The 23943-nt window shown below is 49.7% G+C and overlaps 2 protein-coding genes across 4 annotated transcripts; both read left to right on the top strand.

Annotated features, from left to right (window-relative positions):
* The first annotated feature begins 5501 nt into the window (after window positions 1–5501).
* On the top strand, window positions 5502–6677 carry CD2H10orf95 (chromosome D2 C10orf95 homolog). The gene is made up of 2 exons (XM_053207336.1): window positions 5502–5814; window positions 5970–6677. The coding sequence occupies exon 2, from the start codon at window positions 6018–6020 to the stop codon at window positions 6675–6677; it is 660 nt and encodes a 219-aa protein (XP_053063311.1). The 5' UTR covers window positions 5502–5814; window positions 5970–6017.
* A 9381-nt stretch (window positions 6678–16058) lies between these two features.
* Window positions 16059–23827, top strand: CUEDC2 (CUE domain containing 2). Of its 3 annotated transcripts, none has more exons than XM_015063062.3 (9): window positions 16059–16199; window positions 21841–21927; window positions 22283–22426; window positions 22520–22581; window positions 22666–22796; window positions 22882–23064; window positions 23204–23265; window positions 23347–23407; window positions 23493–23827. In XM_015063062.3, the coding sequence occupies exons 2-9, from the start codon at window positions 21854–21856 to the stop codon at window positions 23637–23639; spliced, it is 864 nt and encodes a 287-aa protein (XP_014918548.1). In that variant the 5' UTR covers window positions 16059–16199; window positions 21841–21853; the 3' UTR covers window positions 23640–23827. The 3 variants fall into 3 exon arrangements, with proteins under 3 accessions (XP_014918548.1, XP_014918551.1, XP_014918549.1); XM_015063065.3 differs by having other exon boundaries at window positions 16127–16199; window positions 21844–21927; XM_015063063.3 differs by lacking the exon at window positions 16059–16199 and adding an exon at window positions 16218–16260.
* Window positions 23828–23943: the final 116 nt, after the last annotated feature.

The following is a 23943-nucleotide window of genomic DNA, read 5'->3' as shown; positions in this document are numbered from 1 at the left end:
GTACTGTGTTAAGCCCTCTACATGCATTATGTTGTTGAGTCCTCACATCCCTGGCAGATAGGTGATATATTCCCACTTGACAGATGAGGAAATAGGTTTAGAGAGATTCAATGACTTTCATACAAGCAAGAGGCCCAGACCAACTGGAACCCAGCTCTCCTGACTCTCAGAACATGAGTCTTTCCTCTTCCTACCACTGCCCAGGCCCTAAAGTCAAGTTTTGTTTTGCTCAGTCCAGTCTGGTGAGGATGTCTCATGTCTTCTCCCAATAAACCTATAAGCCTATAAGCCTCATTAGGTTTCCAGGCAATCAAACAGCACACACTTCAGACCTACTGTTTTCCAATGGAGCAATGCGCCTGGCCTTTAGCTTCTGGGGGACCTGGGGCTCAGTCCCCTAGCTCCATTTCTTTGTTAAGGGACCCACCTTTTGTGAGCCTCTGTTTTATGCCTTATAGGGATTTTGTAGGCATTAAATGTGAAGTGGGAGTGTTAGTGTTTTGCAGGTTTTTGGCTTGTCAACAGCCTTGATGGTTGTCAACAGGAAAATCGTCCAATTCCTCCTGCCTGACAACCTGGCAAAGGGCCCACCGACAGCAAATGGTCCAACAAAAGAGCCCTGGAGTGCAGGGATTAGAGTCTGTCCAACCAGTTCCTGTGGAGCCCCAGGGGTCCCATGAACTTTGCTCCCAGCATCCACCTCTCACCAATCTCTCATTTCCCTCCTCCCCTATCCTGCCCCTTCAAACCTCCTACCTATTCCCTAAGCCACACAAATCATCTCTCCAAGCAATTTCTGGAACCCATTCTGTTCCAGAAAGCCCTCATGAGCAAAAGGAAGGTGACCATTATTCCCCCATCCCAAACCCATACCCCCATCTGTGCTTTCCTGGCTGAGAATACAAGGCAGCATTCAGCATGGTGTCTGGAACACTAGAGCCTCCATAAATTGACGAAAGGAGTTCCCTTTTCTATCTCAGACCAGCATGTGTCTTTGTTGCAAAGCAACCCTGACTCTTCACTTAGCCCTCCCTGGGTGTCCAGTGGGGAAACAGGGGACCGAGAAGGGCTGCCAAGGGGCCAGAACTTAATGTGACCCAATACGAAAATCTTTGGCCCTCATGTTGCACTTAACGTCCCACAGTTACACTGAGGTTTCTCATCCCTCTGATTTTATAGACAATGCAACCAGTTACCCTCTTGTGTCAGCACTGGGACTGGGTCTTGTAATTATCTCTGATTTCCCTTCCTGGTTGCCAACCGGCGCTAACTGGGAGGTGACATAGGGATGCAACTAGGGAGTCACAGCATCTCCCTGAATTCTTGAGTCATATCAGAGTCCTTGAATTGTGGGACAAATAGATACATAAACACTCTCTCTCCTTGAAATTCTGTCCTCCCTTGGCTTCTGACCTCTCTGATCTACGGTCCATCATGTTCTCTCCTGATCTCTCTTCCTCAGTCCCCTTCCCTGGGTCACTTTTCCCCCGAGGCTTTCTAAAAGTGGAGGGCAGATCCTCAAGTTTCCATTTTCAAAACTCTTTTCATTTATTCTCTCTGACTTGCCAGGCCAGGGTAAAAGGGACTTCAAAAACAAGATTGCTGCCTTCAAAAGGCAGCAAAAGTGGAACCCAACAAATTGGCAGCCATGACGACAAAGTGAGGTTGGGCCAGGAAGCAGCTGTTCCGGTCCTTCAACTACTATTTTTCCCTCCATGACTACCCCACCTCCCATCTCCAGCCCGAATACAAAACTGCTGACAGGACAGCTCCCCAAATGAACCACCTGACTGCATCATTGCCTTAACTTCCAATCACCCACTAGGTTTTTTTTTTTTTTGGTTGTTGTTTTGATCTCCTGGCTTGCCTTGATTATTCTCCCAGACAACCAAGCCAAAAACATGTGCATCCACCCCTATTCTACCCTTTCCACCCAGGCAACTATATGAGATCAACTCTAGGTGAATCTCCTCCCCTCTCTTTTCCAACCCGTTCTCCTGTTTTGGGTGTCAGTTGTCCTGGGCTAGTGTGAGAACCTCCTCCGCAACTGGCTTCCAGCCTCTCTCACCAAACCATCCTCTACTTTGCCCACAAGACAGCCTCTGAGCATGCGGTTCACTGATCAAAAACCTCTCAGGGCGCTGTATTTTGAAATTTTTCATAAAATGCTGGGGAAAACACTCAGGGTGTATTGCTGATGCAAGCATCAGAAGACTCCACTCCACAGTGTGAGAACCCAAACTTTTACTTTTCTAAGGACTTAGGTGACGGTGCTTTGTAATTAAAAATAAAAGCCTATTTCATTATGTCTTCTGTAATTAAATTTATATAAAGGAAACACAACTGGCTATGTGGGGAAAGAAAAAATAAGACTCCACTCAAACCAGATTAAGCAAGAAAGGAATTTATTGGGGAGGGGGGGCATAAGGAGGAGGCATTGGATGAAGGTAGTCCAAGGTACAAAATCCAGTTAAATACTAGGGATGTAGTGCACAACATGATTATAATGAACACTGCTGTTACGCCGTATGGTATATATTTGAAAATTGTTAAGAGAGTAGATCCTAAGAGTTCTCGTCACATGGAAAAAGATGTTTTCTTCTCTATAAAATTGATGGATATTAACTAAACTTCATGTGGCAACAATTTCACAATATATATAAGTTTAACCTTTATGCTGTACACCTTAAACCTATACAGTGGGGTATGTAAATTATATCTCAATAAAACTAAATGGGAAAAAAAGAATTTATTGGTTCATGTAACTTGATTTTTTTTTATTTTTTTTAATGTTTATTTATTATTGAGAGACAGAGGCAGAGCGTGAGCAGGGGAGGGGCAGAGAGAGAGGGAGACACAGAATCTGAAGCAGGCTCCAGGCTCTGAGCTGTCAGCACAGAGCTCAACGTGGGGCTCAAACTCACAAACTGTGAGATCATGACCTGAGCTGAAGTCGGACGCTTAACCAACTGAGCCACCCAGGTGCCCCGGTTCATGTAACTTTAAAGTCCAGGGTTCAAATGATGACATCAGGACTGAATTTCTCTGTCCCTTGGTTCCACTTCTGTGGCACCATGCTCAGCCTTTACCTCTCCACCCAGACTGCATACTTTCAGATTTCCATCCAGGGGAAAGAGAGGACTTCCCTCCAGCCCAAGACAACAAAGTCCTGGGCCTGGCTCCCACTGACCCAAACTGAGTCACTTGGCTACTCTAAACCAATCCCTAGGGCCAGAGGGATGGCAGGTGCAATTGATCTTGCCATAAATCATCCCTAACTTTAAGGACAGAATAGAGCCAACTCCCCCCAGAGCCACTTTACTGCATAGATTATGGCACCGAACCCCAAAAACCTAGGAGCTGTTACTGGAGTCAGGGTGAATGAATGTTGAGAAACTCCGTTTGGTCCTTATTTTTCACATTTTGCCTGAACCACCTCCAGACCAGCAGAGGTATTCAGCAAGCGTGTAGGGACGAATTGTTAAACCACAGGCTTCTCACCCTCCCAAACTCCAACTTGGGCTTGGTCTCAGACTTTCCCCACTTCCCACCCAGGTGTGACCAAATCCCCATGTGGGAGCAGGTGGAGAAAGGAGCTAGTCCCATAGGTCCCATCATTGAGCTCCAGGCTGGGGTGAGGTCAGTCTATAGGTAGTGTTGGACATTCCTCAAGCACTGAGATTTGGAGAGGGCAAAGCTGTAAATAGGAATGGGGAGGGATATTAATTTCCTATTGACACTGTAACAAATTACTAAAAACTTAGTGGTTTAAAACAATACAAATTTGTTATCTTACAGTTCTGGAGGTTAGAAGTCTGCCTCATTAACTAAAATCAAGGTGTTGGCAGAACTGTGTTCCTTTCTGGAGGCTCTAGGGAAGAATCCATTTCCTTGCCTTTTCGAGTTTCCAAATGTCAAAAGCTCACGACCCTCTTCTATCTTCAAAGCTAGCAACAGCTGGTTCACCCTCGTCACTCTGACTCTTCTGCCTCCCTCTTCCACATTTAAGGACCCCTGTGATTATATTAGATCCACCTGGATAATCCAGGATAATCTCATTTTAAGGACAGCTAATTAACTTAATACCATCTGCAACCGTAATTCCCCCTTGCCATGTAACATAACATATTCACAGGTTTGCAGGGATTAGGCTGTGGACATAGTGGTGGGAGGCCTCTCCCAGCAAAGGCCACTGTGTTCTGAGACCAGTTCTTAGAGTGCACAGAAGGTAAGGCTCCCTTCTTGGAGCTCTGGGATAGGAAGTGTTAGGTAGATAGTCCAGCCCGGTCCCAATAGCTGTCCTCACTAGGCCAATGGCCCAAGTTAAGACTTGAGAAAGCAGCTCACTCAGGAATATAAAAGTGTGACATCACCAAGGTGAGTGTAAAATTTCCCAGAGGGCAGCTGATCTTTGAGGGATGCTGAGAACTTAGAGGAGAACCTGTAGGGGTTACTGCTGATGCTGCTTGAGTCAACAGAAGAGGAAGAAGGAAAGTATGATGGCCTCACAGCCCACCATCTGGGAGAGGGTATCAGTTTTTAACCATCCAGCAACTACCACCCACCTCACTGGAGAAGAGAGAGGTGGAGGGCTGTGGCTTGCAGCCAGAGGAGCCTGGAGCTTAGACAGGGTTTCACGCTGCCTGGATGAAACAGTCTGGTTTCACCCAAGCAGCTTCTGGGCTTTGGCCTTAGTTGGACTGGGTTCAAATCCCACTCTATTTAGATGGTGTGAACCTTGGAAAGGTTCTCACCTTCTCTGAGCCTCTAGTTCCTTATCTATTAAATGAAAATGGCATCACCATGCTCTTCACATGGCTATTAAGAATTAGTTCTTTGCGGGGGGGGGGGGGGGGGGGCGTGTGGGTTGTTCAGTCAGTTAAGGGTCTGACTCTTGGTATCAGCTCAGGTCTCACTCATGGTCTAGCTGATGAGATTGAGCCCTGCGTCGGACTCTGTGCTGACAGCACAGAGCCTGGTTGGGATTCTCTCCCCCTCTCGCTGCCCCTCCCCACCTCAAAATAAACTTAAAAAATTAAATAATTCTTATGCAACATTCTAGAGGCGAGGATTATGAGATAGTGTGAAAGAAGCCCCAGCATGGATTAGCAATAAAGCTACATCTTGAGACAGACATGGGGTTGAATTTTGCCCTTACCATAACTAGTTGTGAGTTTGGGCAATATATTTAACCCCAATAAGCCTACATCACTGGGGGTGTTTCCTAGTCATAGAATATGTTTCCTGTGTCCCAAATCCGAGGCAAGCAGCTTCCTATTTTAAATGGGGAAAATATTAGTACCTCCTTCCTAGGGTTGATGTAATCTTATAGATGCTCATAATCAACTTGATTCAGTGCCTGATGTACGAACTTCACTCAAGTTAGGATAACTCAACCCATTTAGAGGAGCTGGGAGGACGGGATGTGGGGAACAGAGGGCTAAAATGATTGCAAGATATCCTCAGGGATGTAGTGGTGAGGGCATCCCTAAGCACAGGCCTCTAGGACAGGCCAGTATGAACAGCAGGCTCACCCAGTGTAGGCACAGGCTGGCTGGCTGGCTTTTGGCCAACAAAATGTGTTTCCCTTTGCCTGGAAACCAGAAGGTGTGGCTGAGGCGGGGCATGGAGAGGCGCCTGCTCTGGACCTCTCTCGTTCCCCAAATGCTGGGAATCAGCTCCCCCCGGACTGAAGGAGACAAGTTGAGTGGGAAACCACCTGGAAGAACACTTTACGGCTGAAGGTTTGAAAAGGCCTTAGGTCCTTACTGCCTACTGGGTGCCTAGGGTTCAGACCCAGCCCTGGGACAACAGGTGAGATGGAAGCTGAACGCCTTAGGAAGAGTTCCCCCAAGCCATGATGCGCGGTGCACGGGCTCCTGCTGTGAACTAGAGCCCTGGGTTAACAGGCCCCAGGGACGGGTGGTGGAGCTAGAACAAAGGGTATCCACGCACACTTCCCACCGCAGGTGTGGACCAGGAGCCAGTATAAATGCCCGCTGCCTGAGCTTCAGACCATGTACTCGTACAGCTGCCTGGAGCCCGGAGCGGGCGTCTGGCCTCCGCTGCAGCCCCTCACTTACTCCTACCCGTCCCGCCCTTTGCTGCTGCCCCTCATCCACGCCCACAGCTGCTGCTGCCGGCTTCCGAGCCTGACCGCGGGCGAGTGGCCGGCTCCGCGGGAATACCACTGCTTCCACAGCCAAGGCGCGCCCCTGGCGGCCGCGCCGCCCTCGTGGGCCTTCCCGCAGACCTACGCCGCGGCCCTGCGCCCGCCTTACCCCACGCCCGGCTACCTGGGGCCATTCCTACAGGGGTGCGCGGCGGAAGGGATGGCGACCGCCCAGCGAAACGCGCCGTGGCCGGAAGGCAGTAGCTTGCAGCTCGAGCTGCGATGGGGCCGCACGGAGCGTGCTCTGGGCCCGCGCCTCCAGCTACCCGACGTGGTGCGGCGGGAGCTGCGGCGGATGTACGGCACGTACCCGCGCACCGACGTGCGCGTCACCTACCGCGGCGGCCAGTTCCTGCTTCAGGCCGCGCCGCTCGTCCCCGAGCCTGAGAACCGTGTGCAGAGGCGCGTGCTTCGGCCGTCCGCCAGCAGCGGCAGCGAAGACAGCAGCCCGGCCGCTCAAGCGGCGGAGCGTAGCCGTCGGAGGAAGAGAAAAGGCCAGAGCTGAGGACGCTGAAGGGTCCGGTGGCCGGCCGGGTGAGCACGCGTGCGGCTCTCCTCCCCTGCGTGCCGCTGCCCACCCGCGACGAGGGAGACCTCCGCGGTGCGCGGGCGCTGGGTGCATCTGTCACTCGCCTTTTTTTTTTTTTTTTTTTTTTTTAAACCAAAACTGCACGCCTCCCACCTGCTGCATTTCCCTGATTTCTCTCATTTTATTGCTGGATGGCGGGGGGAGGGCGAGAAGATTATCAAGGACATCTCTTCTTGTTTCTCTTCCCTTCTGCTTGGGCTTGGGAAGCCTGGGTTTGGGGTGGAAGAAGGGCCTGGACCCTTTGTTTCGTCTCTCCCTCCTCCCCATCTTAGAAGCCTGCCCTGCACCAAGCACCCACTTTCCCTTTTTCCTCTCCTCCCTCTACCAAAGCTCCCAGAACTGCCCAAGTTCCTTCCCAAGCTGAGGGCCCACCCATCCGCAGATTGTAGTGAAAAGTAAATAAATGAGTGAAGTCAAGTGTATGCTGCGAGATCACTTTTCTGTTTGGGGTGAGTGCGGGTGTTCCTATTTGTGTATGTGAGCCCTACTTCCCTGCCTCTGGAAGAGCCCGTGTGCCTCCCTCATGGGCCGGCCCTACCTCCCTTCTTCATTAGCTCTTCTCCAGTGTGAGGGACGACACACTCCTAGGCCCTGCAGCCAGCCAGGTGGCCTGCCACCCACGGAGGTATTGCGAGAGCATAAGCTCTTTTCTTGAAGCATGGGTGGTAGGCGCAGCTGAGGAAGGAATGCCTAGGATGTAGATTTAGGGCTGCCACTGACACTTTCTAGTCATGTAACTAGTCTTTCTGAGCCTCAGTTTCTTCATCTGTAGAAGCATAATATCAACCTAGTCTACCTGGAAAGTTCACTAGGGTTGGAATTTAAGATGAATGTCACTTTTCGTCTCCTAATTCTTGCTAACAGTCTTTAACAGGCTGAATTTGCAGTATTCCAGAAGTTTGCGGGAGGGGTAGGCCACACATCCTATGTGAACTATGGGTCTGGCCAGACCCCACATCTGATGCCCATGCTGTACAAATTTGGCTCCTCCTTAAATTGCTTTTACTGAACTTCCACTTGTTGGATGGAAACAGCTAGCCTGGGTATACAGGTATGTTATTGAAGCTGTGCACCACTTGATTGATTACTGCTATATTTGTGACCTTCATGGAGAAGTTCTCTCAAGCCTCACTACTTGGAAAGGGTGTTTCTCCTAATGAGTGGTTTACTCTTATCTTGGAAGCACCAAGGATCTCATAACTGGTCATATTTTTCTCTTTGCCCTGGCTTCTAGGGAGCTCAGAGGCAAATTTGCTTAGCATCTTTTGTGTAAAGCCTGGATCATGAAATTAGGATCATCCCTAATTTCATCTTATTTTCCTTTCCTTTTTTTTTTTTTTAATTATAAAAACACAGGGAGGTGGTGTAGTGTAATGAGTCTGCTGTGTGGCCTTAGGTAAATTGCTTAATGTCCCTGAACCAATTTCCTCATCACAAATGGGGATGATGGGGACTTCTATCTCATGAGGTTATTGAGAAGATGCCATGAAATGCACAAAATGTTTACCACAGCGTCTGGCATGCATTAAGTGCTCAAATGTTAGTGTTTGTTTTTAAAATAAAATAGTTGGCTATATAGAAATATATCAAATAGGATAAAAGTCTTTTTTATATCCTCAACCCCAAATGATAAGTAGGTTCCAACCTATTATTTTTCCAATTTTTTTTTTCTGTGCACATAATATTAATTGTATAAAAGGAATTTCACCGTTTTACCTGTTACATTTTACAGTAAGTATATTTTGGACATTATTCCATGGTAGTGTACCTGGAGCTACCTCATTCTTTAACAGCCACCCAATATTCCATAGCATTTGGATTCTTTCCAGGTTTTAGCTGTTAAAAGTCCATCCAACAAATGTTTTGAGTGCTTATTATTTTTTTAAGTTTATTTTGAGAGAGAGAGAGAGTGAGCGAGCAGGGGAGGGGCAGAGGGAGAGGGAGACACAGAATCTGAAGCAGGCCTCAGGGCCTGATGTGAGGCCTGCACTCACGAACTGTGAGATCGTGACCTGAGCCAAAGTCAGAAGCTTATCCGACTGAGCCGCCCAGGCACCCCTTGAGGGCTTATGATTTGCCAGGAACTGTTCTAGACCCTGGGGATACAGTGATGAATGAGACAGCCATGGCAGTTTCTGCCTGTACGAAGCTTACATTTTAGGGGGAGAAATGAGGATGGGGTAACAGGCAAATAGATGAAGGGAAGTTGTTATAAGTACTACAGCAGGAATAAGAGGCTGAAATAGGAAATGTGAGCAGAGTAGTGGAGCCTAGAATAAGATAATCAAGGAAGGTTTCTCCGAGGAGGTGACATTTAAGTTGAGATCTAAAGAATGTGAAAAAGGTAGCCATGCAAAGAGAAGGGTGAGGGAGAAACCAGGCAAAGGGTATAGTGGGTTATCTGTGGGAATATAGTGGGAATGAAGAAAGTTATCTTCGTTCACTCAGGAGGCAGTTGAGAATCCATAGCATGCCAGGCCTCATTCCAGGCACTGGGGTTACAGGAGAGAAGCAAACAAGTCCCTGCCCTCATGGAGCTTATTTTAGAAGTGTAACACAGAGAAACAGAGACTGACAACAAGCAAATGGGTGAAACTATGATGTAATATCAGATAGTGATAAATGATGGGGTGCTCTTTTTTTTTTTTTAAGTTTATTTTGAAAAAGAGAATCGCAAGCAGGCTCTGTGCCCAGCTCAGAGCCCCATGTGGGGCTCAACCTCACAAACTGAGATCATGACCTGAAATCAAGAGTCAGATGCTTAGGGGTGCCTGGGTGGCTCAGTCAGTGAAGCGTCTGACTTCAGCTCAGGTCATGATCTCACGGTTCGTGGGTTTGAGTCCCGCATCAGGCTGTGCGCTGACAGCTTAGAGCCTGGAGCCTGTTTTGGATTCTGTGTCTCCCTCTCTCTCTGCCCCTCCCCTGCTTGTGCTCTGTCTCTCTCTGTCTCTGGGAAATGAACAAATGTTAAATAAATAAAAACATAAGTAAAAGAGATGCTTAACTGAGTGAGCCACCCAGGCAACCCTGGGGTGCCGTTTTCAATAGGATAGCGAGGGAAGGCTTCTCTGAAGAGGTGATTCTTAAGTGGAGACCTAATAAAGACCTTTACAAGCCATTTGAATACCTGGGGGAGAAAAGCAGGTACAACAGCCCTGTGGCTGGAGTGTCCTTGTCCTGTAAGTGAGCAAGAAAATAATGATTAATGAGATTAGAGATGAAGCCAGATCCCGTGGTACCTGGAAGCCGTGTTGAGAATTTTGGACTTTATTCTTAGGGGTGGAGGGTTATAAGCAGAGGAGAATGTGATCAGATTTTTTTTTTTTTTAATTATTCTGGATGCTGTGTGGAAAAGAGACTGTAGAGGGGCCATTGTGTAAATAGGGGGATAAGTTAGGAGGCTTTTAAAGTCATCCAGGCAAATTCAGATGGTGGCTTGGTCTCATTTGGAAGCAGTGAGGGTGATGAGAAAAGGAATGTCCTTGAATATACATCTTTGTTCACATATACAAGTATTAAATTGTTGAATATAAAGTCTTAGAATTAGAAATTGAATCATTGAGCAATGACACCCTGGTGGCAACAAGCACAGCCAGCACCCAGATCTTTGGTTCTAAATTCCATTCTCCACTGAAAGAAACCAAGCACATTGGGAAAATGGCTGTTTCCAAGGCTGTAGCAGGGAAGGTACAAGATGAGCCTGGAACAACTTGTGCCAGAAAATAAAGGACTCCTCAGAAATGTCAAACAAAGGAGCCAGCTTGAAGGGACCTCCACTAGCCAAATCAGGAACAATTTAAACATCAAAACGATCACAGTAACAGATTATTATCTACTGAATAAAATAATATCTATAAGTACATACTAACATTAACTAAATAAACCAATGTGAAAGGAAAGCTTGCTCACAGCAGGAGGAACAATGAGCTTAGGAAATCAGCCCAATCAGTAATTGATTCCGGTGAGAATCATTCATAAATACTAAAATTATTGGGCAAAAGTTTGAGGAGAAACAGGCTGTTATATAGTTTAGAGGTATGTTCCAATAAGATATTTATTAATTACAAAGAAAAAAGTAGTAACTTAGTAGAATCGTAGGGAAAACGAGGATAACACTTTAAGCCCACTGCCCAAGTGGTCCCTCTTGAATAAAGTCATTCTCACCATCTTTAATGAGTGTCTTGAAAATTTTTTCTTTAACAAAGACATCATGTGCTTTCTGGTATATTGAACTGAGAAAACACAACATCAACTCAGCAGTAATGCATAATCATGAGGAAACATCAGATAAATGTAAACAGATAACCACAGTGACCTTTATTGTTCAAAAATGTCCATGTCATAAAAGACAAAGGAAGGCTAAGAAGCTGTTTCAGGTCAAAGGAGACTAAGAGACATGAAAACTAAATTCAGGGCATGATCCTGTTTTGGATCCTGGAACAGAATGAAAGTCGTTAATGAAGGAGGTGATTGGGACAAGTTGCAAGATTTGAATAAGGACTGTAGATTAGAGGAAGCAAAATGGCAAAAAGTTATTAGTTTCTGAATCTGGAAGAAAGGTAAGCAAGAGTTCTTTGCATTATTCTGCAAACCTTTTTACCTCCAGCCTCCAGCCCCAGTGAGGGAGGAGGGCCAATGATTACAGGCTTTTTGAAGGAGGTACTACCACTCAGCTCAGTCCAGCATGCTGCCATGCACGTACTTCCAAATCCCAGTGTTTGCTCCAGGCCATATGGATGTAAAAGAGCCCTGAAGGGAGCCTAGATGCCCCCTTCTTTGATCTTTTCTTTGAACTTAACCCTTAAAGCTTATAACTCATAAAACATCTCTGCTGCCAGGGACCTTGCTGTTCACCTGGTCCAATGCCCTCAATTTACATTATGCTGGGAGTCCAAAGCCAGAGAGGAGGAGTGACTCACCCAAGGTTATACAGTAGGTGGGAATCCAGAACTCCTAGATCTCAGTAGGGCTTGGTCTACCAAACCTGGTCCTGACAGCCTCCTCCTGATCTTGCCCCAGCCTTACCTGACCCTGGTATATGGTCTGGAACCCTTCACTCAGTAAACCCTGACTGATCAATTTTAAGCCTTAACCCACCCCCCCAAAAGAGTAACTCACATTCTACTAAAGGAATAATCCTAATAAATTCACATACATAACTGAGAACTTACTGTGTGCAAGTACTCTGCTAAAGCCCCAAGCGGAAACTATCAACTCATCTAATTTAATCCTCACAAAACTTTGATGTCTATATAATTATTTTTTTCCATTTAGAGATGAGGAAACTGAGGCCTTTGGAGGTCAACAACTTACCTGAGGTCACACGTGGAGAATGCACCTGGGAAATCTGGCTGTACCTTAACTTCTAGGCCAAACTGCCTCTTCATACCTTAGACACAGTCAACAAAATGCGAGGACAATTTTTTGAACAGCTACTATGTGCCGAACCCTGGACTAGACACTATGGGCTCATGAATTGAGCCCCGCTGGAGAGGTGTGTGGAGGCTTGGCAGGAGGTCGTCTACACTGTTGGGAAGTTGAGGGAGGCTTCTTGAAAGAGGTATCTTGAGAAGACTTTGAAGGATGTTTTTGTTTTTAACGTTTATTTATTTTTGAGACAGAGAGAGACAGAGCATGAACGGGGGAGGGTCAGAGAGAAGGAGACACAGAATCGGAAGCAGGCTCCAGGCTCCAAGCTGTCAGCACAGAGCCCGACGCGGGGCTCGAACTCACGGAGCGCGAGATCATGACCTGAGCCGAAGTCGGCCGCTTAACCGACTGAGCCACGCAGGCGCCCCTGAAGGATGTTTTTGAAGGTCTCTCTGAGAGAGACCTTGTGTCCGAAGGATTTATAGGATCCTAACAGGTAACGATGGGAAGGAGGTGTTTCAGGATGAACTGAGGAGGGTTCCGCATAAGTAACAGGGAGCAACAGGGTTTCAGTAGAGGGCAGGTTATGACCAGGGAGCAATTGAATCTTGGGCTTGAAAGCTAAGTGGAAGCCATACTGTGGAAGACTTTAATGACAAAGTAAGGAGTTTGGGAGAGGCACTGAGATCTTTGAGCAGAAAGGTAGGCCAAGTTGATGTTATTAAAAGATCTGGCCAGTGCCTGGAGGAGCACCTGGTTGGGACTCCATGAGCCTGAGCCAGCAGCTTCCATGACCTCTATATTGATGTAATAGCACAGCCGAGCGCCAGAACTGAGTCCCTAGGCCATTTGCTTGAGCTTACAGCCTATGGAATTCAGTTCTCAGAGCCAGGTGGCCAACGTTCTCTCAGCCTTGATTCTGCCCTCCTGTGCTCTCTTCTGTGTATTTCCCCCATTCCCAGGGTGGGCCAGATGAGGAACCTGGGTCCTATCCTGGAGAGGGTCTGAGCTTAGAGCTGAAAATAGGGCTCACAGCCAGGGAAAGGGGCAAGCGTTTTCTGAATTCCAAAAGGATTGTTACAGGATATGAGGAGAGGAGAGGTTGAGGGCCATGGCAGGGATTCCATGAGTACCATGGAGTCATTTCTTGCCAGATGTGCTCCTGGCGGGACCAGATGTGGAGATGTACTCCAGGAGGAGTCAGGGCTGCGGGAAGACCCAGAATATATATACTGAGAAGGACATCTCTCTGGAGACTGAGGGGCTTCCTGAGCCAAAGGGTACCCCTAAAACATGGATCCTGAAGATAGGAGCCCAGAAGCTCCAGCTCCCTGAAAATTTCCCCACCACAAATGAAGATCTGAGATACCTGGCATAGATAGGGGAGTGGAAAAGAAACCTCTCCCTGAAACACACTCTTATTTCTGGAGAGTTAAACAGAAGGCTAGGTGCTATTCCCACTCACCAGGCAGAGCTGTAACCTATCCCTAGAAAGGGAAAGTCAAGCATGCAAGCTCAGGAGCCACCCTACCCCCACCCTGCTTGTGTTGTGAGTCAGGGCCCACACTTACCAATGAAGCTTCCTCTCCTGTTCCTGGGGCTGGATCTGTAGTGATGCTCTTAGAGAATGCTCCTTAAATAGGGCCCCCTCCCCGCCCTAGCCAACTCCCACCCCCGCCCCATCCTGGCTCTTCTGAGAAAGGAGGAAGGTGTGGGAGGGCTGGGCACCTTGCCCAGAGAGCCCTTTCTGACCTCCAGCAAGAGCGGGGACCCCCTTTTTTCCCCCCATCCTTTTGAAGTGTCCCCTTCCTCACCTCAGTCTCTGACTTTGTCCCTTCCACCCCTTGAGACCAGCCAGCTGGGCTTTTATCTCTGCTCTGAATGTCTAGGAAATCTGCCCTTCATGCCTAATTCAAGCCCAATCCCTCATTCTGAGGTTGGATGATGGGGAATTGATGTTCTAGGGGAAGCTTCAGCACAGGCTTCTAACTTTTCCCTTCAGCCGAGGGGACCTAGGTCTCCAAACATCAGCTGCAAAATTCACTTGAGGGAATGGGAAGAGAGGAGTCATCATGTCACCTTCTTTCACCTTATGTGGCTTCCAGCAGCACCCAAAGGGCAGGTGGAAGTCTGTTCCTATCTTGGGGATGGAGAGACTAAGACCTGAGGGGACAAAAAAATGAGGGGCTTAAGGTCCAGCCAGCTATGGAATGCCAAGCAGGACACATGTTCCCCAGAGCCCCTATTTTACAGTTCGTGTGTGTTGTGTCTGTAGTGGTCCCTCTCCTCAGCCCATCCTCTATCCTCTGACCCCAGAACCAAACCCCTGCTGCACAGAGTCGGGACCCTTCAGAATAGGAGCTAGTAATCAAGGGGCTCCCCCTAAGAGGTCTTTCCCATCATCCTTCTCCCAAAGCTCAGGAAGTTCTTTCTGAGATCTGGCTACATCCAACTGCCATCCAAGAAACACGCCGGAGGGGAGGGGGACAAAAGGCACTGGGATGGCTGCAGGGATCTTGGGCTAGAACTAGGCACAGCTCTACTAAGGAAATGTTAAAGTTCCCGTAATGGGGGTGGTAGGGAGAGAAGAGTCATCTGCATTGTGCAATGCTGGGGGGGGGGGGGGCGGGGGAGGTTGGGGCTGGGGGAAGGGAGGGATGGCCAAATCTTTAAAGAGCTGGCAGAGGCCTGAAGCTGATGAAGCTAACCTTCACCCCTTCCCAGGGGCTAGCCTAGCTCAAGTTCAAAGCGGCTGTCACCCCACCCCTCATTAACCCTAGCAGCGCCAGGCTGGCAGCGGGAGTGTTTTTATGGGAGACGCAGACGCCAAATGTGCTCCTTCCTCCCTCCCCTTTCCTGCTCTGTCTTCCCAGCAGTGAATGTCTAGCTTTTTGAGGCCAGAGGATCCTGGTGGGGGGAGGTGGGAGCCTGCAGCGAGGGACAGAACTGGACGCTTCGATCCTTAGTCCTTCTCCCTTGGGGGAGAAGAGTGGATAGGACTGTCTACCTTGGACTATGAGCTCCTGAGGGCAGTGACAGTCTCTGAGTACCCCGCAACTTATGAGGGAACTAGCCGAAGGGGCTCATCTCTGTTGACTGGGGATGAACTAGCTCACCCTTGAAGGAAGCTGTTTCCTTCATGACCCATTGCGGGATTCCTGGGAAAGGATGGCTGCGGGCTTCCCCACAGGATAGCACCAGGAAGCTGAGGCAGCAGGAACAGAAAGAAGAAGGCGAGGCCTTGCTGGGTCCTGGAGTTCATTTGTCCTGTCCTAAATGAAAAGTCCTGTCAACATAGTCATGAAGGCCCTGGAAGTAGGCATGGCCTTTAGGCTGTCCTGGATCTGAGCTCAGGTCATCCTCACCCAGAGCACCTGCTCCCTGCTGCCCCCATCCAAACCAGGCTTCATGGTCCCAAGACCCAGACCCTGCAACCCACCCTAATTTGGGGGAATACATCGCTGTTAAGGGAACGCAAAGGGGACAGATATGGTGGGGAAGTAATCACCTAAGAGTTGATTGCATGACGGGGCTTGAACCTAGACTGGACCTAAAGGGGGAGAGACACTGGGATTTGGGAAGAACACCAGGTCTGGGTGTAAAAGGGGCTACCAGATCCAGTCAGGGAGCCAGGCCTGTGGAAGAACTGTAGAGATAAGGGGAGAGAAAAAGCTATAGGATTTGAGGGGACAGAATTTGGGGAAAGGAAAGTGGACGAGAAGACAACAGGGTGGGGTCTAAAGGTTCTAGGTGTTTGGCGCTGACAAGGAACTGGGCGGGGATACCGTCAGCCACTGAGACTCCACCCACTGGCGGGACCTCCACGCCTAATTTCTCCCAACCCGCAACAAAAATGGCCGCCGCGGGAGCCTGTCCAAAACCCTAAAACAAATGAAAATGGGAGCAGAAGCCCCGCCCAGTTACGGGCAATTGCCCTTCTCAAAAATGGCTACCGCGGCGCTTCTGGAAGGGAACCGCTCTGGGCCCCGCCTTTGATCTCGTTGGTGGGGCTGGGGGATGAGAGCTGTACCGCGCGGGACAAGTCGCCGGCGGCGCCCGACGGAGCAGGTGATTTCCCCTCCGGCCCCCGGCCCAGGGCTAGGAGAGTCGCGGAGAACGCTGACCCAGGGTACCCGTCTTGTGTGTCCCCCCACGGTACTCCCTGGGGCCCGTCAGCCCCCCATCTCTGATTCTCGCCAAGGCCTGTATAAGGCACATCCCAGCTTACTCAGGCCTCCCTAGTCTTGTGTCCCCAAGGCTACAACCTCATTCCGGTGCCCTCGGGCCCACTATTCCGTACCCTTAGGGGTATCCCGCTAGCTTGTTTAGGGAGCTCCTGCTTCAGGGGTGGGCCGTCATCGCGGTTCCACTTCCTGTGCACCCCACTATCCCCGTTTGTGCGCCCGTCTGACTTTGGATTCCCGAATCCCTTGTAGCCCTCAGTGTCCTTGGCGCCTCTAAGACTTGACTTGGGGGTCAGAGGACAATGATGTCTTCTGGAACCTGCATTATGGGACTAGGGCCTCAGGAGCTGGGCTTCATAGTGTCTGGGAAAGCAGGGAAGACCTCCATGCTAGACCCTCTGAGGGCCCACACTGGTTCCCAGGACTCCTCCCACATGGCCTTCTGCTCTCCCTCCACCTTGAGCACCTCCCCACCCCAAGGGAACAGCATAGTGCTCCTTCCCCCAGTCTCACTTGAAGTGGTCCAGAAGGTCTGTATGGAGCATCTGGAGAGTCCAGGCTTATGCCTGGTCCTAGGGCCACTCTCACGCCAGCCAGGGACAGTGAGGATGGGGCAGTCAGGGTTGGCTACAGAGAGGAAGTGAGTCCTGCAGAATGAGAGTAAGAGGAAAAGGCATTCTGAGTGGGGAGAACGGTGTGAGCAAAGATTCTGAGGGAGGCAAGAGGGCAAGCTAGGCAGGACAGGAGGATCAGAACATGGGCTGGGGCCACATCATTTACTTCATGAGAGGTGGTATAGCGTAGCGTTAACAGTGAGGGTTCCGGAGCCAGAGTCCTTGGGTGTAAATGTGCCATTAACTTACTGTGTGGCCTTGGACAAGTTACTTAACCTCTCAGTGTCTCCATTTCCTTGCGGGTAAAATGGGATAGTATAATACTATTAGTATCCATATTTTAGGGTCATTGTGAAGATTAGGTAAGTTAACACATGTAAAGTGCATACAACAATCCTTGGCACAGTGTAAGCATTCAGGAATTGCTCACTATTACCATCATCAGAGGTATTTAAACAGGGCTCATGTCAAGATGATGATCGCATTTCATGGATACTAATAAACCAGTGAGCCCTGATTTAAAGACCCCAGGAAATAATGGAGTTCTGCGGACTATATCCAGAATTTGAAAAGTCCCATGGAAATCATGTTCTTACCTGGGAGAAGCCTGGCTGCTTAGGCTGCAGCTTTCCCAACTCAGAGACTGTGGAGGAGAAATACTAGGAGAAACTCCTGGGCAGGAAAACAATGCTAAGGAAGGCTAGGGGGATGGAGAAGGGTGAAAGAAAGAAGTGGCAAGCTTTGAAGGCTGGGTAAAGTTTGGGCAGCCCTGGAAGAGGAGGAGAGAGGTGTTGCCTTAGGAGATAAACCAGAGCAAAAGCTTAGGTGAGGAAGACTTTCTTTGGGACACAGTGAGGAGCTTCCCAGTAACAACTCCCTGGCCCTCAGACCTTGATTAGAAACCTGAAGTCATCAGACAGATCCCTTCTTCCCTAGAAACTAGACTTTCTTGCAGCGCCCTTTGTCCCAGCAGAGATTGCCAAACAACTGACAGCAGCCAGGATTTGATGTAACTCGGGGTGGATATAGGTCTCGGTAGGGGGCTGACCCCTTGGGGGAACTGCATAATGGGATCTGGTACGCCTGGTGTGAGCAGTTCTGCTCCTCCCCAGGGCCCATGGTAGGGTCTGGAGCAAGGGTCGACTTCCTCTTGGTAGGCTAGAGCTTGTCAGTTCTGCTATCCAAAGTGAGCCCCGTGCTGTCACTGCAACACTGTGTTACTACTCAGGGGACCCGGGAACTGTGATCACAGATCGAAGCTCTGTCTCAACCCACTTGGAAGTCTTGATATCCTCTCATTCCCTGGATATACACTCAGCTAGGTGACCTGGATTTAAATCTTAAGTACCACAGTTCAGCCAAGTGATGTTGGGCCAATCATTAAACTCACTGAGCTGTAGTTCCTTTGTCTGTAAAGCGGGGAGTGACTGTTTGAGTGTCCTACTTCATGGGATACTCAATGTACACTGATTAATAAGCCAGGAGCGGAGTCCCTGCCCTCATGAAATGACTGGAAGAAACATTAAATATTGCCCAGAGGATGATTTAATTATACCTATGAAAAGTCCTGCTAAATAAGGAAAAGTGTAGTCTGCAGTGAGGGTGTATGATGGAGGGACCAAAGCAGTTCTACAGAGTCAGGGGCAGCATCCCTTGAGGCCGGAATTTTTAAACTGAGACCCAATAGGTGAGAAGGTGTTGGACAAGTGAAAGGGTAGAGGTGGAAGGTTGCCCAGGCAGAGGAAACAGTTTGTGGAAAGGCTCCTGCCATGAAAGAGCTTGAATGTTGGCAAACTGAAAGAAAGCCAAGGTGGATGGGAGTGATCTGGGGAGGGTGTAGTGCATGATGAGGCTAGAAAGACTGTAGGCAGGGGTAAGGTCCTGAACTAAAGGCCACAAAAAAGAATCTGGGCTAATCAGAAGGGAGGTGGGGGGTGGAGCACCTGGGTGGCTCAGCTGGTTAGGGATCCATTGGTTAAACTTCAAGCCTAGCATTGGGCTCTGCACTGATGGGGTGGAGCCTGCTTGAGATCCTCTTTCTCTCCTCTCTCTGCCTCTCCCCTGCTTGTGCTGTCTCTCTCTCCCCAAAATAAATAGATAGAAAGATAGATAGATAGATAGGTAGATAGATAGATAGATAGATAGATAGATAGAAGGGAATTGGGAAGTCACTGAGAGATATTAAGCAGGAAAAACATGATTTTTTTTTTTTAAACAGATCACACAATTGTGATCTTTGTAAAGAATAGGTTCTTGGAGGCGCCTGGGTGGCTCATTCAGTTCAGCATCTGACTTTAGCTCAGGTCATGATCTCACAGTTTGTGAATTCAAGCCCTGCTTTGGGTGAGCCCCGCTTCTCTCTTTCCCTCTCTCTGCCCCTCATGATGGGATTCTCTCTCTCTCTCTCTCTCTCTCTCTCTCTATCCCTCACTCACTTACACACTTTCTCTCTCAAAAAAAAAAAAAAAGACAGAGAGAGAGAGAGAGAATAAGTTCTTGGTGGGGGGGGGCTCTTGGGTGGCTTAGTCGGTTAAGCATTTGACTCTTGACTTTGGCTCAGGTCATGATTTCACGATTCATGAGACAGAGCCCTGTGTTGGGTGCTGTGCTAACAGCACAGAGCGTGCTTGGAATTCTCTCTCTCCCTCTCTTTCTGCCTCTTCCCCCCTTGCACATGCTCACTCTCTCTCTCTCTCTCTCTCTTTAAAATGAATAAACTTAAAAAAAAAAGAATAGGTTCTTGAGGAAAAGACAGTAGTGGGGGAAGGGTTAGGAAGCTCTGGCAGTGAAGACAAAAGGTGGAGCAGAAAGGGAGGAGGGATGGAGGGAAGCACATGTGTTAAGATGACAGTCAGGCCTTGGTGCCTGGATGTGGGAAGGCAAGGGGTAGGGTGGTACCAAGGATAATTCCCAGACTTGTGGCAGGAGTGGCTGGGTAGGTACATGGACATGCATTTACTGATGACAGTCTTGGAGGAGCAAAGGACTTGGGAGGATGTCAGTTTGGAACAGGTGAAGTCACTCACACGGAAGTGTCAGAGAAGTAGATATGCAAATATGTAGCTCAGAGGGGGGACCTAGACTAAAGGATTGGCATTTGAGGATTGTGACATAGAGTGACAAAGAGTTGGTTCATAAACATGTGGCCCAGACAAGGTCTTCCAGAAGGAGAGGGTGCAGAGTGAGGAGGGACGAGGAGCAGCTTTGAGCCTGAGCTTTCCTGCCAGTAGAAGAGAGGGGGACAGAGAAGGGAGCCTGGGACGAAATGGCCAGAGAGGTAGAAGAGAAGCAGGAGAGTGTGATGCCTCAGAAACTAACATTGACACTGCTTGAAAGGGCAAGTATTAGGTGAAACCATAAGAAATTGCCTTTCCTTCTTTCCTTCCTTTCCTTTCCTTCTTTCTGTTGACCAAAAACAAGCATACTGGCAAGCTTATAGGGTTCAACCTGAATAGACCCAAACTGAAAAAGTAACTCATGACCTTAGACTGAGAAATTTATGTAGAGACGTTGTAGCAGAAGCCAGATGAACTGGGGAGAATGGATAGAAAGGACACTAATAAGGGAATAGAATCGACAGGATTGGTGATCAGCCGAGTACAGCAGGTAGAGTTGAGAGAGGGTGAAAGCAAGGGTAATTTCCAAGTCTCAGGTTTGGCAGCTGAGTGAGTGAATGGTTGGGTCAGCCAATGAAGTAGGAGGGGGATGTACACTAATCGTGAAAATATTGTTGAGTGTGGGGTAGATGGAATGTGAGATATCTCTGAAACTTCAGAATGGGATGATGAGCTGACAGTTGGACCTGTGGCTCTGGAGCCATTCATTACCATCTATGTGTTCCTGACTCCTACATATGGACTTTGGGGAGTCAAAATCATGTAGGTGGAAATGAACTCAGTCAGTGTTTATAGAGCATCTACTAAGTGCTAGGGTTACATCAGTGAATAAGACGAAGTCCCCCTGTACCTTGGAGCTTATTACATTATATCAGGGAGGTCAGACAATAGGCAAACATAAAACAACATTAAGCTGTAGTAAATGCCATATAGAAAATAAAGCAGGATGAGGGATTAGGGAGTATGAGGAATACCTATTTTTGGTAGGTTAGTCAGGGAAGGTCTGTCTCAGAGGGCAACATTTGACCAGAGCTCCAGAGGAGGTGAGGGGGTGGGTATATGAAAGAGACAGGTAGGAAGAAACTGGACAAATTCGAGGACCAGCAAGGAGGCTGGTGGGGCAGGAGTGGAGTGAGTGGTGAGGTTGGAGAGGCAGGCAAAGGCCAGACCTTGTAGGGTTTTACAGGCTTTGGGAAGGAAAATGGAGAGGCCTTTGTAGATAGCCTTTTGTGCAGGAAGAGAGAATTCCTCAAAGACTTCCCCTTCTATCAGAGCCTTGTAGCCAGAAAAGTCCCTTTGTGCGGAGGGTGGGTGGGCCATTCTGGGTGGGGGAAGGCTGTGCTTGGTCCTGGGGCCTGCTCTTTGGGGGGCTGGACAATGGGCCCCTTGTGGTTAGACTTGAGGGCCAAGTGGCCCCCTCAATGATGGGATTCCTCAGCCAGGAGGCATGTGACCCCAAGACCTTGGCTTCTTGCCTGAGGGTCTGGGCCTGCTGCTGGGGAATGGGGTGGCGAGATGGGGAGAGGTCGGGGGAAGGGTGAGGGAAACCGCTTGGGAGGCCTCCTACGGCAGTGCCCTGTCTTGTCTCAGGCTGAAGGAGGTAGAGAGATGGGCAGGGAGGGGGGTGTGGCTCTGCTTGAGAGAGCGGGGGAGGGCTGGCGAGCTGGGAGTTATGGACAAGAGTAACAAATGGTTTCCACAGCAGGGCAGGAGGGAGGAGCTGGCCGCCCCTGGGCCTAGTGGGTAGGAGCAGGCAGAAGAGGGCCTGACAAACCTACATCTTCTGTCCCTTCAGAAGAGGAGAGAACATGGAGCTGGAGAGGATTGTCAGTGCAGCCCTCCTTGCCTTTGTCCAGACGCACCTCCCCGAGGCTGATCTCAGGTAGAAGCAGCTTACCTGGGAGGATCATGCTGGGGTCTGGGTTGGAGCTGCTGGGCAGTGCTCCGGGCCCCAGCCAATGGAAAGACTGGGATGGCAAGCACTCAGCTCTATTCCTGAGGTGGGGGAGGGCTGATTATGATTTGCTGGTATGGCCCTTCATCTTAACCTGTCCCTGGCACCTTGTTGGACAGGTGGAAAACCAAAGCTCTGTAGGAGGATGGGATACTTTCTGGCTTCAAGACTTGAAGTCTGGCTCATAGACCCAGGGAAGCCGAGGGCTCGAGTCTCAGGCTAGGTGGGGGTGCTGGAGGTATCCCGTGTCCTACCTAGGACTTGTCCTGTCCCCTTCCTGCAGCGGCTTGGATGAAGTCATCTTCTCGTATGTACTTGGGGTCCTGGAGGACCTGGGCCCCTCAGGGCCATCAGACGAGAACTTCGATATGGAGGCCTTCACTGAGATGATGGAGGCCTATGTGCCTGGCTTTGCCCACATTCCAAGGTGGGATCTGGCTGGGGTGAAGAAGGGGTGGAGGGCTGGCTGACTGTGGAAGGTAGGCAGGGGTGTCCTTTTACCACCCTCCTATCTTTTCAGGGGTACAATAGGGGACATGATGCAGAAGCTCTCAGGGCAGCTGAGCGGTGCCAGGAACAAAGGTGAGCTTGGGGATTGGGCACTTGGGAAATTCATAACCCCCATCCCCCAAAGCCCTGGCAAACCTGATGCTCTGCTTCTTTAAGAGAACCTGCAGCCACAGAGCTCTGAGGTCCAAGGTCAGATGCCCATCTCCCCAGAGCCCCTGCAGCGGCCTGAAAAGCTCAAAGAAGAAACTAGGGCTTCTTCTACTGCTGCTGGAGACACCCAGGAAGAGGTACTGGTAGGAGAGGGGACTGGTGAGGGAGCCAGGGGCCAGGAAAGAAGGAAGTACTGCCTGTGGTCAACATCTATGCCCACAGGCAGCCAGTGCCGAGGAGGAGCTGCTGCCAGGGGTGGATGTACTCCTGGAGGTGTTCCCTACGTGCTCGGTAGAACAGGCCCAGTGGGTGCTGGCCAAAGCTCGGGGAGACTTGGAAGAAGCTGTGCAGATGCTGGTAGAGGGGAAGGAAGAGGGGCCTCCAGCCTGGGATGGCCCAAACCAGGTATCCTCTGCTAGACCCCCCCTTCGACCCAAGTAGCCTTAGCTACATTCCACCTTAGTGTTAAGCCCCCACCCCTAGCCTATCCCTGCCTGCTTCTGCTGGTGCCCTAGGGTTTAGATGAAGCTTCCCTTCTCTGCAGGACCTGCCCAGGCGCCTCAGAGGCCCCCAAAAGGATGAACTGAAGTCCTTCATCCTACAGAAGTGAGTCTGGGCTGGGCTGGGCTAGGCCCTTAGAGGGTCATCCCAGGGTGGCAGGAGCTTCACCCAGCCAGTTTTTGGCAGGTACATGATGGTGGATAGCGCAGAGGATCAGAAGATTCACCGGCCCATGGCTCCCAGGGAGGTAAGAGAGTTTATGGCTGCTGGAGGTGTGAAGTGGGTGGGACTCTCTCCTGGCTTCTGCTACTCACTGCCCAATTGCCTCCCAGGCCCCCAAGAAGCTGATCCGATACATCGACAACCAGATAGTAAGCACCAAAGGGGAGCGATTCAAAGATGTGCGGAACCCTGAGGCCGAGGAGATGAAGGCCACATACATCAACCTCAAGCCAGCCAGAAAGTACCGCTTCCACTGAGGCATTCGCCAGACTCTGCTGGAGCCTTCTCGGCTCAGATCCCAGAGGGATGCAGGAGCCCTACACCCCCACACAGGGCCCGCTCTAACTCCTGTCCCCCTTCTCTACCCTGCTCTCTACTTCCTTGCCCCACCATGTTGACCTCCTCTTGGAGCTGCCCACGGGCACAGTAAAGGTGGCCCCAGGAAGATGTGAGTGCATTCTGGTCATTTCTGCCTCAGCTGGGGTGCTGGGGTACTGTGTCTGTCTGACCTTCTCTCCCAACTTCACATCCCTTATCTCCAACACGGCAGCAGCGCCAGGC

The sequence above is a fragment of the Acinonyx jubatus genome, chromosome D2 (genome assembly GCF_027475565.1).
Source record: "Acinonyx jubatus isolate Ajub_Pintada_27869175 chromosome D2, VMU_Ajub_asm_v1.0, whole genome shotgun sequence".
Taxonomy (NCBI): Eukaryota; Metazoa; Chordata; class Mammalia; order Carnivora; family Felidae; genus Acinonyx; species Acinonyx jubatus.
The sequence above is the reverse complement of the archived record's forward strand: the minus strand, read 5'-3'. Positions and strand labels throughout refer to the sequence as shown.